This window comes from Pelodiscus sinensis, chromosome 9, assembly GCF_049634645.1.
Source record: "Pelodiscus sinensis isolate JC-2024 chromosome 9, ASM4963464v1, whole genome shotgun sequence".
In the NCBI taxonomy this organism is placed as follows: Eukaryota; Metazoa; Chordata; order Testudines; family Trionychidae; genus Pelodiscus; species Pelodiscus sinensis.
The window spans coordinates 25,029,721-25,044,448 of NC_134719.1; the positions used below are offsets into that span (position 1 = coordinate 25,029,721).

The window sequence follows — 14,728 nt, forward strand, 5'->3', positions numbered from 1 at the left end:
ATGATTTCCCCCATTGTCTTTTTTTATTACATACACCTAGATTGAAGGATGGTCTTGTAGTTTGATTTAGACACTGGCTTGAGAGTTGGAAGGCTTTCTGTCCTATGTTCTGCTACAGAATTGCAGTATGATCTTGGATAGCTCATTCAGTCCCTCTATACCTGGATTTCCATATACATGAAGTGGAGTAGTAATATTAGCCTGCCTCAAAAGTATGTTGCCAGAGTAAATAAATTAATTTATGACATGATCAGATAATGCACAGGAAAGGGCCGTAGCAATAGACACTCATTTCTTTTTAAAAGTGTTAAATTATGAGAGAAGTTTAGAAGAAACTTATTCTTATCCACAACCTTTGCTCAATGTAACAGTTGTTACAAAACAGTTTTAAAAGAAAAGTGCAATAAGTCTTAAATGACATAGTGCTCCAAGCAATGGTAAAAAGTGTTATACCTTAACAGCTTCATAAGCACTCTCTCTACTGTATTAGTTGGAAGGAAGAAATGTGCTTCTGAATGAAACAATAAGGCTGCGTCTACACTGGAATGATTTTCCGCAAATGCTTTTAACGGAAAGTTTTTCCGTTAAAAGCATTTGTGGAAAAGAGCATCTAGATTGGCATGAATGCTTTTGCGGAAAAGCACTTTTTGCAGAAAAGCATCCGTGCCAATCTAGACACGGTTTTGCACAAGAAAGCCCCGATCGCCATTTTTGCCATCGGGGCTTTTTTGCGCAAAACAGTCCTCCCCTGTCTACAGTGGCCCTCTTGCACAAATACTTTTGCGCAAGAGGGCTTATCCCTGAGCGGGAGGCCTTATCCCTGATCATAGTATTTGTGCAAGAACACTGACAATCTTACATTAGATCGTCAGTGTTGCGCGAATTCAAGCGGCCAGTGTAGACAGCTGGCAAGTTTTTCCGCAAAAGCACTTGCTTTTGCGAAAAAACTTGCCAGTCTAGATGCAGCCTAACATTTAAGCACAGTACAAAAGATAGTAACCGGTTCTTTCTGCACATACAAGCTAAAAGCCATAAACTCCACACAGAAAAATACAAGACAGCACTTTTGATTCCTTCCTGGCTGTATCATCCACTCACCCTCAAGCATTAACTAGTCCCTCTTTCTGTTGCTGAGCCCAGTGGGCTTTAGCTGAGCCTTGTGAGAGTTAGCAGTTGCTGATTAGCTCACAGCTGAGAGGACCTCCCTGAGTTGATCTTGAGTCATAGCTGGCAATTAAACCAACAAAGTCCAGCCCTTTGTCCAGCTTGGCAGTGCCCTTCCTTTGCTCTTCTCTATGGCTTGTTATCTCTGATTTTACAACTCACACGCATCTAATAGAATGTATAATCATAGTGGCCCAGCTCTGAAGTAAGCATCATTTTCTCGTCCAGTCTTTTTGGCCACAAGTAGGTCTTTGATAATAAGCCTTTAGGACCACCAAAGGTGTGGACGCTCCTAAGAAGAATACTAGAGGTGAGCTCTCCCTGTTCTTTGCATTGGTTGACATAGATGTGTAAACTCTGGTTGTGGGACCTTGCATTGAGTGTAATACAATATGCAGGGATGTTCATCAGTAACCTTGCAAAACTGTTGAGATCAGAGTTTAGCAAACCAGGCAGTGGGGGAAGAGCATTCTGAGTGGAGAAACAAGAGAAATGGAGCTCCACCATAAGGTGCTACCTCTTCCTGGGCATGGTAGGAGGGAGTAGTCTGGGCACCTCAAAGAGTAGAGTAGGGGTTATAACTAGCTCTTGAGTTGACTGTGAAAAGCTTCCTTCTGCCACCTCCCTGCGTAGCTGTACCAAGGCAAAACAGAGGGTAGCCCTAAACCAAAACTGTTAATTATTGTGTTAATTTCTTAAAGAGGGACCAAGCACTATACCCTAGATCTTGCAGTCTTTGCACCTAATACTCATGACTTGAGTCCCCTCATTCTTTTGAGTTCAATTCTGTGTGATGCACTGTGGTGTATTTGCATTAAAATGAGCTCCAGGCTTAAAAAATGAAAAGCCTGCTCTGCCAGCGTACAAGCTCAAGCCCGTTAGCATTCTGGGACCTTTCCTGGCACCACTTACATTATTTAGGGGACTGTGCAATTATTGGCAGAGAGGAAAACAAGCGGTAAAGGACAAAGAACTTCAGACCAGGGAATGGTGTTATTGTTTACTTTCAGTCACTGGGCTTCCTAGCCTCCCATCATGTTGTTTACACTCCTCTTTGTATTTTCAAGCTAGTAGCATAGTAATTAATTCTGGTAGCACTTAGGGAATGTCTATACTGTAATTAGACACTCTCGGCGGGCCCATGCCAGCTGACTCATGAGGGTTCTTGGTGCTGTGTCATTTCTGCATAGACATTTGGGCTTCTAAACTCCAGGCTCCTAGCTCAGAGCTAATGTCTACGCCACAATTAGACAAGAGCCAATGCAGGTTTTTAACTGCAGGAGAGGCCCCAACTAAGATTAGTGATTCTTTGTGCTGGGCACTGCACATAGTAAGAGCTGGCCTATGACCCTCAATGCCTATAGATGAGACACAAAAGATGGGAGCGAAGGAAAGGAAGGAAACTTTCCCAAGATCATAACAGGTTAATTACAGAGGTGAGATTAAAACCCAGCCTGCCAGACCAATACCTTATTCACCAAACCACTGCTTCTAATAAAAAAAAATGTACCTGGAAAACTTAGGGTTTCCTGTGACTCCTATTTTCTGAGACAGGACTCAATCATTTTGAAAATATTAAGTCACTTTTTCGGAGAGAGTGACCAAAAAAAAAAGTGTGATATTTTTTCTTTGAGGCACTCTTGAGTTGCTGTCAGTGGGTGTTTTATGCATCAATATTGTAAATGCACATAAAGAATTACATTGGTGATAACTGAGTTAGGATTAAATAAAGCCATCAACAGTAAAATGTGCCAAGTCAGTTCCGTCTGCACTGTGTAGCTATTTGTAGAAGAAAGCAGGGACACTTCCATGCCAATCCTCTTAGGTCTGATCATGCAGTCCTCAGTTTAGTGACAGTTTTGCCAGTAGAAATATCTGCAGAACTAAATCAGCAGTTGTCAAAGATTAACATATTCCTGGTTTTGTTTTCTTTTTTAATTGCCAGTTGTCTGATAACAAAATGTAACACTCAGATGATCCTCTGTCAAGAAGGTGTATTGAAGACTTCTTTTAAGTCCCAAACATATTCCACACTATCCTTGTGAATCACAACACATTCATACTATGCGTGTGAATGTTCTTAGGGTCCAGCACTTTATGTTCATGACATATTTCAAATAAAAAAGGATAAGATTAAATCAGAAAGATGCACAGGCAGTTGCTAACCGTCATTCTGTTGCTAGTTAATACTCATCCATCTTCCAAAAGAATGTAGGTGGAGCAAAAAATGACAGCATTCAAAAACTGACAGAATTCTCAAAGAGTTTTACACCTTTAATACAAAAATAAGAGCACAGGTTCCTACTTCAAAACATGGCATAACAATGGGGCCATTGTGGAGACTGTTAACTGATTCCTTTAGCGTCTTCTCTCTGTTCTGTATAAAAAAATAACATGGAAAAAAACCTGCAGTGGAAGCTCCCTATCTGAAGGTTTCTAACTGCAAGTATCTATCTGTTGTTTAATATGTTCATTACAATTCTAATATCTTTATTTGGCATATACCAAGCATGGTGAAGAGTGGGCACTTTCTGCAACTGCATTTTTACTGAGCCACTGTTGGTTTACAGTTGAATGCTTAAGTGCCAGTCTCCCCAGTGCACTCCCTGAAAAACAAGAGAAAGTTTTAGTAAGGGAACCTTCTTTCACATATTTTCCCAATGAGACAGCTCTTAGCCAATCATAGTAACCAATTCCTGGCCTCCAGTACTAGCTTCAAGAAACACAGCAAGCATACATGTCCCCAAATTCCTGAAATTCACAGACTAATGCAAAACTGGAATGCTAGCCTCAGCAACATTACGGTGACCATAGTGATGTATGCATGTACTGGTTTGGAGTATGTTGTGTTATAGGTGCATGGAGAAAGTATGAGACTGGTGTTAAGATTTTATGTTGGAGTGAATTTCAGGAATTTGGTGTGTGCTTATAATTTCAAAACCAGAGGAAGGATGGGAGGACTGGATACAGTGATCCCCACCCTCAGCTACCCAAATCTATTCTCAGTTTTTCAGAGAAAGAAAATGGAAGCAGATCATTAGCTTCTCCCCCTTTCCTGCTATCGCTTGCCTGGGAAGAGGCCTGGGCAGGTGTGAGGAAGCTAAGAATTAATTGCTGTGCAGGGTTCAGGTTGATGGGTGTGTGTGTGAGAGAGAGAGCGCTATTGTAGCAGGAGCAACAGTCACCTTTCCCAGTACATTTGAGAGAGAGGGCAGGACTAATTGTCATACACACCAGGAATGGGCTGGAGGAGGAGGAGAGTTAAAAAAAATCAGAAGACAGACTGCAAAACACAACTTCTTTCTGACTTTCTTTAAAATCTCATGATATTGGTGGCGTGACTTATGATTTTTGGTGGCTTGAGGTTCACAATATTATGTACTGTTCTCTTCTAATCTGATCCCTGTCTCAGAAACAGGCCCTTCCTGCTTCCCATAATGCCCATACCTGGACTAGGTTAGACAAGAAGGCAAATACAGGCAGAAAAAACCTCTGCGTATGTTGTCTGGTCATTTTTGGGTCTCTGTACTTGGCAAAGACAGCCAAACTCCCGTGCTTGCCTGCTATTGCATCCTGTGATGCAGCTGGAGAACAAACCTGCATCTCCCAGCACTGAGGAGAATAAATTAAGCTTCCAGTTTAATCTTTCACCCAGTGGAATGGACAAACCAGGAAAGAGACCGTCTCCCCTTGAGAGAAGCCAGGAAGGCAGAATCTTCTGATGCCTGTTGGTGCATCTCTGCTCTAGAACATACAAGACAATAACATCCCTTACTGTGCTGACTAACATTGAAGTAGTGACAACATTCTATGCAGTATCTGCCTGGTAATTTGCTGCCATGAAGTTACATTGCTGATTCCGAGAGCCTCCATGGATGCACCAGTGTGAAATGAGTGTGAAAGGCGAGTCTTTTAATGGCTTGTTCTGTTCCCCCAAATAATTGCCACATAATGAGGAGAAAAAGGGGAGAAGGAAGAACAACTTATTTTAAGATAAAAATATCTCAAGCAAGGGTCATGCTGTCTTCTCAGCAGTGTTACTTAATGGCAGTATGCTACCAGGCAGTTTCTGCGCAGAATGCTGTAACTAACTATGTGCTTGAAGGCCCAGTCAGTACAAGAGGTCATGCTATTTTCATCACATTTTCCCAACAGCAGTGATTAATAAAACAGCCAAATGTTCATCTCCTTTCAATTTTTTTTCTAATTTGATTCTTTTTTCTCCCTTATGAAGGTGGCCCTGGCTCTGGCAAAGGAACCCAGTGTGAAAAATTAGCACAGAAATATGGATTTATACATCTGTCCACTGGAGACCTCCTCCAATGTGAATTATCATCATCATCATCAGAGAGGAGCAAACTGATCAAAGACATCATGGAATGTGGCGAACCAGTCCCTGGGGTAAGCTGCTGTTTCATTTGCATACTAAAGCAGGTAGGAGGTGTCCCTCAAAAAGTGTGGAAGTAGGAAAGCAGCACTGGTATGTATTCCCATTTGAGGGGAAAGTAAGCCTTGGTAGAGTCCTAATTCCCAGATATGTGGCTTTCCTCTTTCTTTTATATACTAGGGAAGTAGTTATCCCTTCTCATACCATACCAATACATTCCCTATGGTGCATTAATTATTATACACAATGGGCCAGATGACATGCTACATATTGGAAGAGGTGCAACACAGAAGGAGTAGCAAAAGGAACTTCATGCCACTTATACAGCTTCCAAAATCTGAGCTGGTCCTGGGCTGGCAAGGCTTTCAATGTAAATTAGAGCATTTGGTGGCTCTCTAACGATCAAGCTGGCAGCCCAGAATAGCTGCATGCCAACAGATTGGAATCATGAAGCAGGATAAGGGCTGTTATTGCAGTCTGTGCCAGGAAATCCCCCTTACTATAATAATTCCCAGATTAAAAAGAAGTGAAACCTCCCCTCCCCACCCCACCCTATCTGAGAAGCATAAAGGGGCCAGGCTGCGGGCCAGAATGAGGGACAGTATGATGTGCAGCAAGTGTGCATAGATCAAGGTAGGAGAGGGGTGTGTGTGTGTGTGTGTGTGTGTGTGTGTGTGTGTGTGTGTGTGTGTGTGTGTAGATCAAGGTAGGAGGTGTGTGTGTGTGTGTCTGTAGATCAAGGTAGGAGGTGTGTGTGTGTGTATGTGTGTGTGTCTCTGTAGATCAAGGTAGGAGGTGTGTGTGTGTGTGTGTGTGTGTGTCTCTGTAGATCAAGGTAGGTGGTGTGTGTGTGTGTGTGTGTGTGTGTGTGTGTGTGTGTGTGTGTGTGTGTGTGTGTGTGTGTGAGAGAGAGAGAGAGAGAGAGAGAGAGAGAGAGAGAAATGCCAACCATAGGAAATTACAAGGAGTGCTGAGTCTAGGATAGTGTTATCCTCCCCCATTTGTCTGATGGGACAAACTCTCTCATTATTTACAACAAGATGCCATGATATTGCCATTCAGATTGTGAAGCGCCGTTATAATGCCATTATGATGTCCCCACAGTGCAGAGCAACTGCTCCTCTATTTCCCCTCAGTGATTCAGCACCCCAGTTGTTGCTTTTCTGTTCAAGTCCCATGTCTGCTTACCTTCTGACTGGAGTGTTTCCAGGCTTCACAGCTTCCTGGCTTCACTGTGTTATTTGCAGCACTGTCAGGTTGCCCAAGGACACTTGCTTTCTCACCAGGGCTGGTTAGGTGTGATTGCTTCAGTTACCACACAGCACTTTCTATGCAAGCCTGCTTCATTCTGAAGCACTACAGAAAAAACATTAACCACAATAAAGGAACCCACGGGCATGCTAATAAGCTGACGAGAATTACCCCTAAAGTTAACATGGATTCTGACCCAAGCAGTTCTTCAGCTTACCTCCCAAGGGAAGGGTACGTCTAGAATACATGCCTCTGTCACCAGAGGCATGTAGATTAGGCTACCAGGCATAGGAAAATGAAGCGGCAATTTAAATAATCGCCGCTTCATTTAAATTTACACGGCTGACGCGCTGAGCCGACAAACAGCTGATTAGCTGTTTGTCGGCTCAGCGCTGTAGTCTGGACACGCGGGTGTTGACATCAAAGGCATTTGTCGACCACCCAGGTAAACCTCATCCCAGGAGGCATACCTGGGTGGTCGACAAATGCCTTTGATATCGACACCCGCGCGTCCAGACTACAGCGCTGAGCCGACAAACAGCTAATCAGCTGTTTGTCGGCTCAGCGCGGCAGCCGTGTAAATTTAAATGAAGCGGCGATTATTTAAATTGCTGCTTCATTTTCCTATGCCTGCTAGCCTAATCTACATGCCTCTGGTGACAGAGGCATGTAGTCTAGATGTAGCCTTCTTCGAAGTCACAAGTTCATCACGGCTTCAACTCAGAACAAGCACCCAGTTTTCTGGGACCTGAGTTGGTCTAATCCATCTAACCCTATGTTAGTAGTTGGGGCCCGTAGGGGCCACTGGTCCTGTCCATTTGCAGGATCAGAAGGAAGCCCATCAGCTGGTTTAAAACCAGGCAATTTATCCAAAAAATATTTCTTTGCTTGTTGGTCCCTGGAAATCTGGCTTGAACGAGTATGTGTAGACCTTTGGGGGAGGAGGAGGACTTCAGAGGGCTGATAATGCAGAAATTACATTAGCATCCCTCCTCCAAACTAGAGAAAGTGCATATAGTGCCCCGGGAACAAAGACACAACTTTGTGTTAATACAATGTACCCCAAGTTTAGTAACGTAGTCATGCATGGCTTACCTCAGTGTAGTAGTGTAGTCATGCATGGTTATTACAGGGGAGTGTCAGGGGAGTCAAAATAGATTTTGAGACTCAGATATGTCCCACAGCAACATCCACAACAGGAAAGAGTCTGGAAAATCCAGTACAGGTTGGCCTTTGACCCTAGCTCTGGGGTTGTGTGACATAGCCAAAGAAAGGTGAAAATAAGCTGGTGCGCCCTCATGAGACACCCTGGTGAGAGATTGGGCAGGTGGGGTGAGGTTCTGGATGCTGCCAGCACCCAGGGCTACGTGGCCACAGCACACCCAGGCTCCAGCTCCAGTGCTTGGGCATCTAGGCAGTGCGCTTCCTGCCACCCTGGTGCCTGTACAGCCAGGCTTTACAGTCCCCACCATCCCAGGAATCTGCAGCCGAACAGCATGGTGATCACCTCCCTCCCAGCCCCCCCCCCAGCCCCAAACTCCCCCCACACCCTCAAACAACCTGCCCTGAGCCCCCCACATCCGGATCCCCTGACCTGTTCCATCCCACAACCCCCTACACCCTCTACACCCCAGCTCTGAGTCCCCCCTCCTGAACCCCCCCACTCTAGGCCTCCCACACCTACCAACCCCTTTTCTCCAACTCTTGTACCCACCACAGCCCAACCCTGCACTGATTTCTGCACCCCACACATCCCACGTCCCAACCTGAGCCCTCCACGAATCCTATGCCCCTGCCCTGAGTTCTCCCTCACCCATATCCCTCAACTCCCTGCCCCTTGCACTTCATACCACACTTACATTTCTTATAGGTACTGTACTATCACCTCACAACACACACACCCCAACCCTCTTCCCTGACCCCTGCCCAAGGGGGGATTGCAATAGGACAGTACCTAGATATGTAAGCTACTTTCCCCCCGGACATAACTTCCTGAGGGAAAGCTATTCCTCCCTTGTGGCAAACTATCTTCTGCCTGGGAAGCTAGCAAAATAAGGCCTGTCTTCAAGGGACCTGCTTGAAGCAAAGCAGAGTTATGATGGTTCCTGAAGATATAGCATTAAAGTTCATGTGTAAAAATGGAGCCCTTTAAAGCACTACTTATTAGTAACCAAATAATTATTTTTCTTCAATACAGGATATTGTTTTGGCGCTCCTGAAGGAAGCCATGATTGCCAGTTTAGGAGACACAAAGGGATTTCTGATTGATGGGTATCCCCAGAATGTGAAGCAAGGAGAAGAATTTCAGTGCAAGGTGAACATCAAGTTATTTCCCATTGTTGCTGACATTAAAATTCAACTTGCATCTGATCCACAAATTAGCTACTCGGATCCCTAGTTTTGGCAGAGATGACTCTTTATAAGCCGCTGCTCCAACTTGTTGGCCAACAGAGTAGAGTTGCTGTTGATCACTGGGGATCTGGCATCCAGCAATACAGTGAATCCAGAGTGCTCGCCCGATTGGTCTCTGTAGTGCCAGAATGAATAAAAATTGATTTTAACCATTTAAGTTACATTAAAGACAGACAGCAGCAATTCAGTTTAGTCAGACTCTGCCATTTAGAGAGTCATTTTTCTGACTGTAGCTATACTTTGCTTGTGCTGCTGCTACAACTCTCATCAAAATGCAATAACAGAATTTCAAGCACGATCAGATGTGTGTATCATTGGTATTAAGCTGTTGCTATAGGCTGAGTCAGATTGCTCAGTGCTTGTAACCATTGCGACTGAGCAAAGCACAAGCCAAATTATTGTGGTAGGTATGTTGAAATACTCAAAAAAGCATTTGCAATGTATTGTGTGGTGGTTTACAAAGATTAAGAAAGTTATTGATTTTCTCACTATGCACAAAGTCCTACAGAGAAGTCTCAGTTATTGATTTCTCAGTCTGAAAAAAATATTCCTCTCTCTCTAAGTGCCTGGATTAAATTTGCACGAGCTCACTGGCACAATGAAAAAGCAGAACAGAAGTGGCTGATTAGTTCATATCCTGGGGGGAAATAATTGTGTATTCCATTATATTGCACCTTCACCCTACACATTGTCTTGTAACTTATTTAAAATGCTGTGAAGACTTATTGAGTCCTCATGTCATGTTCTCCCCCCCCACACACACACATAAGGACCTTTAGTTGCTTTATATAGAATCTGTTCACTACAAAAGAAGCACAAAAGTCACAGGTGGTGGGAGAAATGGCTTTAGTGCCCAGTCAATGTAATTAGCAATAAAGTTGGGTAAGTCACAGATTTGTTTTTGGTCCATTAGCATCTCCCTGTGCACAAAATTAAGAAGTTCTCCCATGTCTCTTTCTGATAGCAAATGCCAATTTAACAAAGGGACTTCTATAAAAATGTCCTCTCTCTGCCGCTGATAAACTCGACTTGCAAACTCATGTCTTTGCAGCGTGGGGTGCAAGACCTGAGAAACTCTGAATCCAAGGGAAAAGGGGCAAAGGGCAGCACCACCAGACAAATACATTTATAGATTGCACTTATTGGAAGTGACTGTACCTGAAATAGGATATGAATGTCAAACCCTTACTCAAATGAGAAAGCTTTACTCAAGGGAATATAGAGTAATCAGTAGCCTAAGTAAGAAACATACAACTGAGCACAGGTTTTCAGGCTCATACTCAATGTATTGACAGTTCAGCTGTGTTAGATTTGTGTAACTTAAAATGGTGTGGGAGGAGGTGGGGGACATATCTTACTCTAATATACTTAGAACAGACTCACATGAGGTGGAATCAAATTCATCGCAAGAGTTGCTTGTTTGGATTTTTTTTTAATCTTCAGCAGAATCTCAAGAAGTAAAAGTCGCTGGCAGCAATATCAACAGAGGGGTTGAATCCTTTCAATTTGGTGGCAACATTTTAATAAAAGTTCCCAAGAGCCATCTCTAGGACATTTATGTTCTACTGAAGAAAGACAGAGGCAGTCATTCATTAAATTCATTAAATTTAAATGAATGACAAGAGGTAATATATGCAACATATGCAAAAATCATTGCAAACTTCAGAAATAGCTCATATAGCAATAATTACAGAGCTTAGAGTCCCTAGACTAATTTCCTCATGAATCCATGCACCCCAGGACTAGTATTCAGTTGACATATTCTCCCAGTCACATTTTTTAATGTACGTATCTTGTTGGAGGCATCACCGAATTTGTAGGTCTCTATATGTAGGAGTCTAAGTCCAAAATAAGAGAGAGATTGAGGGAGAGATCTGCATCAATCATGCACCAAAAAGGAATTTCAGGATATATTCTGGTATGTGTGTTGAGCATCAAGTTTGTGGGTCAGAGCTATCTCTCAGTCAAAAGTGACATAAAATTTGCTGAATCTACAGCAGAGTGCTCCCGTTTTGGGGAAAGGTTCAGTAAAAGGGAGCGCTTTGCTGTGTTTTTTTGAGGAGGAAAGCTCATTTTACAGTGTGTACATTTTGCTAGCTACTATTACCACACACGAAAAAGGTTGCCCAAAGTGCTTCTAGAAATGACAAGGAATTAATTCATCTTTGCAATTTTGGAATCATTTCGCTGTTCACAAACACTCCTTGGGTTGTCTTGACAACAAAGCTTAGAGTGATCTTTGTTTTACGATGCTGCTTTCATTTTAGAAACCATTCTTAAATGCATTGAACCTAAGGTCATTTTCTTCTTCTCTTGACTCTTTAGTTTTCTCCTTTATATGTGATTAAGCTAAGAGAGAAGAGTATTTACCGAGGAATTTGAGAAATTAGATCCTTTTTAATTTAAAAGACAGAGTCTTACAGACTCAATTCAGTAAGGTGCTGAGATCCTCATGTCAGGTGCTGAGCACTTCAACCCATATAATAACAATGGGGGTCGAGGGTACTCAGTACCTCACTGTGTCAGCCTGCAGATGTGGCATATCAGTATGATTACCACACCTTTAAATCCCTAGAATTCTGCTTATTTTGCAGGGCAAGTTTGAAGCAGCATGTTACTGAGGACATGCAAACATTGTTCATTCTTGTTGTTTCCATTAATCTGGAATAAAATTACTCAGACTAAAAGTATGACTCCTCTCTATATATTGAAAAAGATAATACCAGAGTAGGTGGGTTTAAATGCAGTCTTAGGAGACTCACATGACTTTTCAAAAGTCAAATATGCCTGGTTTACCATGCTAGGTAACATAGGGTGTGTCTAGACTACCTAGTTTTGTCGACAAAAGTGGACTTTTGTCGACAAAACTATACCAGCGTCTACACTACCGCTGAGTTCTGTCGACATAACGTCGACAGAACTCAGCAGTTTTGTCGACGCTGGTAAACCTCATTTTACGAGGCATAACACCTTCTGTCGACAGAAGGTGTTATGCCTCTGTCGACAGAAGGTGTTATTGCCTGTAACATTGCATCCAGACTACGGAGTTCTGTCGACAAAGCAGCTTGCTTTGTCGACAGAACTCAATGTGTCTGGACGCTCTTTGTCGACGGAAGTTTTGTCGACAGTATCTGTCGACAAAACTTCCGTCGACAAAACGCGGTAGTCTAGACGTACCCATAGTTACCTGTCAGTCAACAGAGCCCTTAGTACCCTCATAACTGTGAGCAGACACTGGCCCATTTATCTTGCTGTGGTATTTGTTACCAGATTTGCCCAATACTCTGGGGTATGCTCATTTATAAGGATTACTCTTATGGGACTGGGGGAAGGTTAACAATTCTATCCATGTGCTGTTTGTGCTTACCTGTGCTCTCATATGGAGCTGAATTCTCCCTGCTGCCAATTCCCCCTCTCACTGGAGCTCTCCTGCAGGAACTAGGTCCTAAACTAGGTCCACTAATCAGAGCACGTCTGAGAGGACTGGGTACTCAGCACTCAACCCTCATATGTCCCTGGACTCAGCTGGCTGGATTTCACAGCAATGCCACACTGCACCTTCATGTGCCTTTGGACTCTGTGGGCTGGATTAAACAGCACTTTAAGCTGCCATCCTCATAAGCCTCCAGGCTCAGCACCCCCTATCCCCACTTTCACACCACAGTCATTCACTGGTAAACCACACGATGAGCAAACCCCACAGGATTTTGCTCACTACAGGAATCTTTAGCTTGGGTACAAGAAGCGTTGTTGCAGAGCGAATGGGGAAGCCAAAACAACACCCTTTAAGGAAGAGTGAGCAAAAGAGAAAGAAAGAGAGAGAAGCAACCAGCTTAACAATGAAAGTTATTTATTTCTGAGTAGTGAATAGATATCAAAGAGTTACAATATTAAATGTAACAATTACAATATTAAATCTAAATTGAAACTGATTACAAATGTTAGGTAACCATATAACAGTTTACATAGGGCAGGGTCAGGAGGCTATGCTTAGAGAGATAGTTGATGGGAGAGAGAGAGAGAGAGACCTCACCACTCCACGGAGCTTGCACTGATCGGGGTTCCCAGATGATGATGGTAGCCGGGGGTCCAGAGGGCAGGAGAAAAGCAGAACAGAGCCCCCAGCACGATCAGACAGGAGATGAAGAAGTCTCTATGGAACTGATGCAGTTTAAGTCCAGGTATCAGAACAGTTTTCTTGGGGCAAGGATAGGCTTTTTTATAGGGATAGTTCAAAGAGAAAGAGGTGAGACAAAAGAGACTGATCATCCCTGGTTATGGGTGATGTTCCTTGAATGAGCTCACAATGCAACTAGGCAGTTTCAGTATTTTAGAGGTTAACAGGATCGTTACTAGAATTGGTCTAATAATGACTAATTTGGGTGTGAGCAGGCCTAGGTTCATTAGCATCTGGAGCAGGGATTGACCATCAGGCAGTGCTTCTCTGCTTTCCGTGTCCCATAGTTCACTGCGGTTCTTGCCTTGGAAGAGCTGCTCTCCATTCTGTATGATAATGAGATGTCCCTCTGTTCCATCTTTAATGCAAATGAGGCTGGGGTGTTTCCTTAATTGTATCACCCTGGTCTGAAGCAGTTTAGGTGTGTCTTCCCCGGCCTTTTCATTGCTTTGTCTTTGATTCTCGCAGACGCCTGAGGTGAGGGGGGGGAGGGAGATGGTGTTTCATGAATGTCACTCCCTGGCTCCCAAAAGCAGAGGGCTGGAAGGTAACATTTTGGAGGTAAATATTAACTCATTAATAACTTTGCCACAAGTGGGCAATCTGAGCATTTATTTTAGGCACAGATAGTCATATTTAAAACTGCTTCTGGTTCCTTAATTTTAAATCCAAAAGACAACATTTCAGCCAGTGCTGCCATTTGTCTTTCTTTGGTTGTGCTGAAAAGTCCTAAGAATGAAAGCCTGTCTTGTAACTGAAACAGAGGCTCCCGCAGCCTAAGATCAGATGTTACAGCTGCCTCAGAATATAAGGGGTAGAAAACAAAGCTGAATAATGCATAGTCCAAGCCTTTTCCTTTATTCTTCAGCTGCTGTAGACCTGATGTGGAATATTTACGTTTAAAAACTTACTTTGAAGATATTACCTGCTTAAAAGAATGGACTCCAGAAAAGCATCTTCCTTTCTGGGAGGTCCACCTGTCAGTCAATTAAGGCTCTTTTATAGTGAATGGCCACATTCTCTAGTTCATGGTCATTAATGAAAGGAATACACACTTTTTCCAGGGAGCTCTTTTTTATCTTTTCCTAGAGAGAAGCCCTTCAAATCCCTGCTGTGATGGAAAAGAATAGGGAGGATTTTTAACTGGAGGCCCTTTCAAAGGATCTCAGACATATGTGCATGGAGGTCATAGCCAATATTCTCATTACATGTATTGATCATTTAACAAAGTAAGATAGAAAATGAGTCATACCTTGCAAGGGACATAAAAGGCAATAAGAAGAGCAAGACAAGGATAAAGGAATGTGTAGGATTTCAGGTCTCTAAGTGGGGAAGAC

General features: G+C 43.1%; 1 protein-coding gene across 1 annotated transcript in view; it reads left to right on the forward strand.

Moving 5' to 3' along the window:
• Positions 1–14,728, forward strand: part of AK5 (adenylate kinase 5) — a 171,204-nt gene that overhangs the window by 135,592 nt on the left and 20,884 nt on the right. The window contains exons 11-12 of the mRNA XM_006129565.4: positions 5,399–5,565; positions 9,000–9,116. Coding sequence (XP_006129627.2) covers positions 5,399–5,565; positions 9,000–9,116 — 284 coding nt within the window. The remainder of the gene's footprint in view (positions 1–5,398; positions 5,566–8,999; positions 9,117–14,728) is intronic.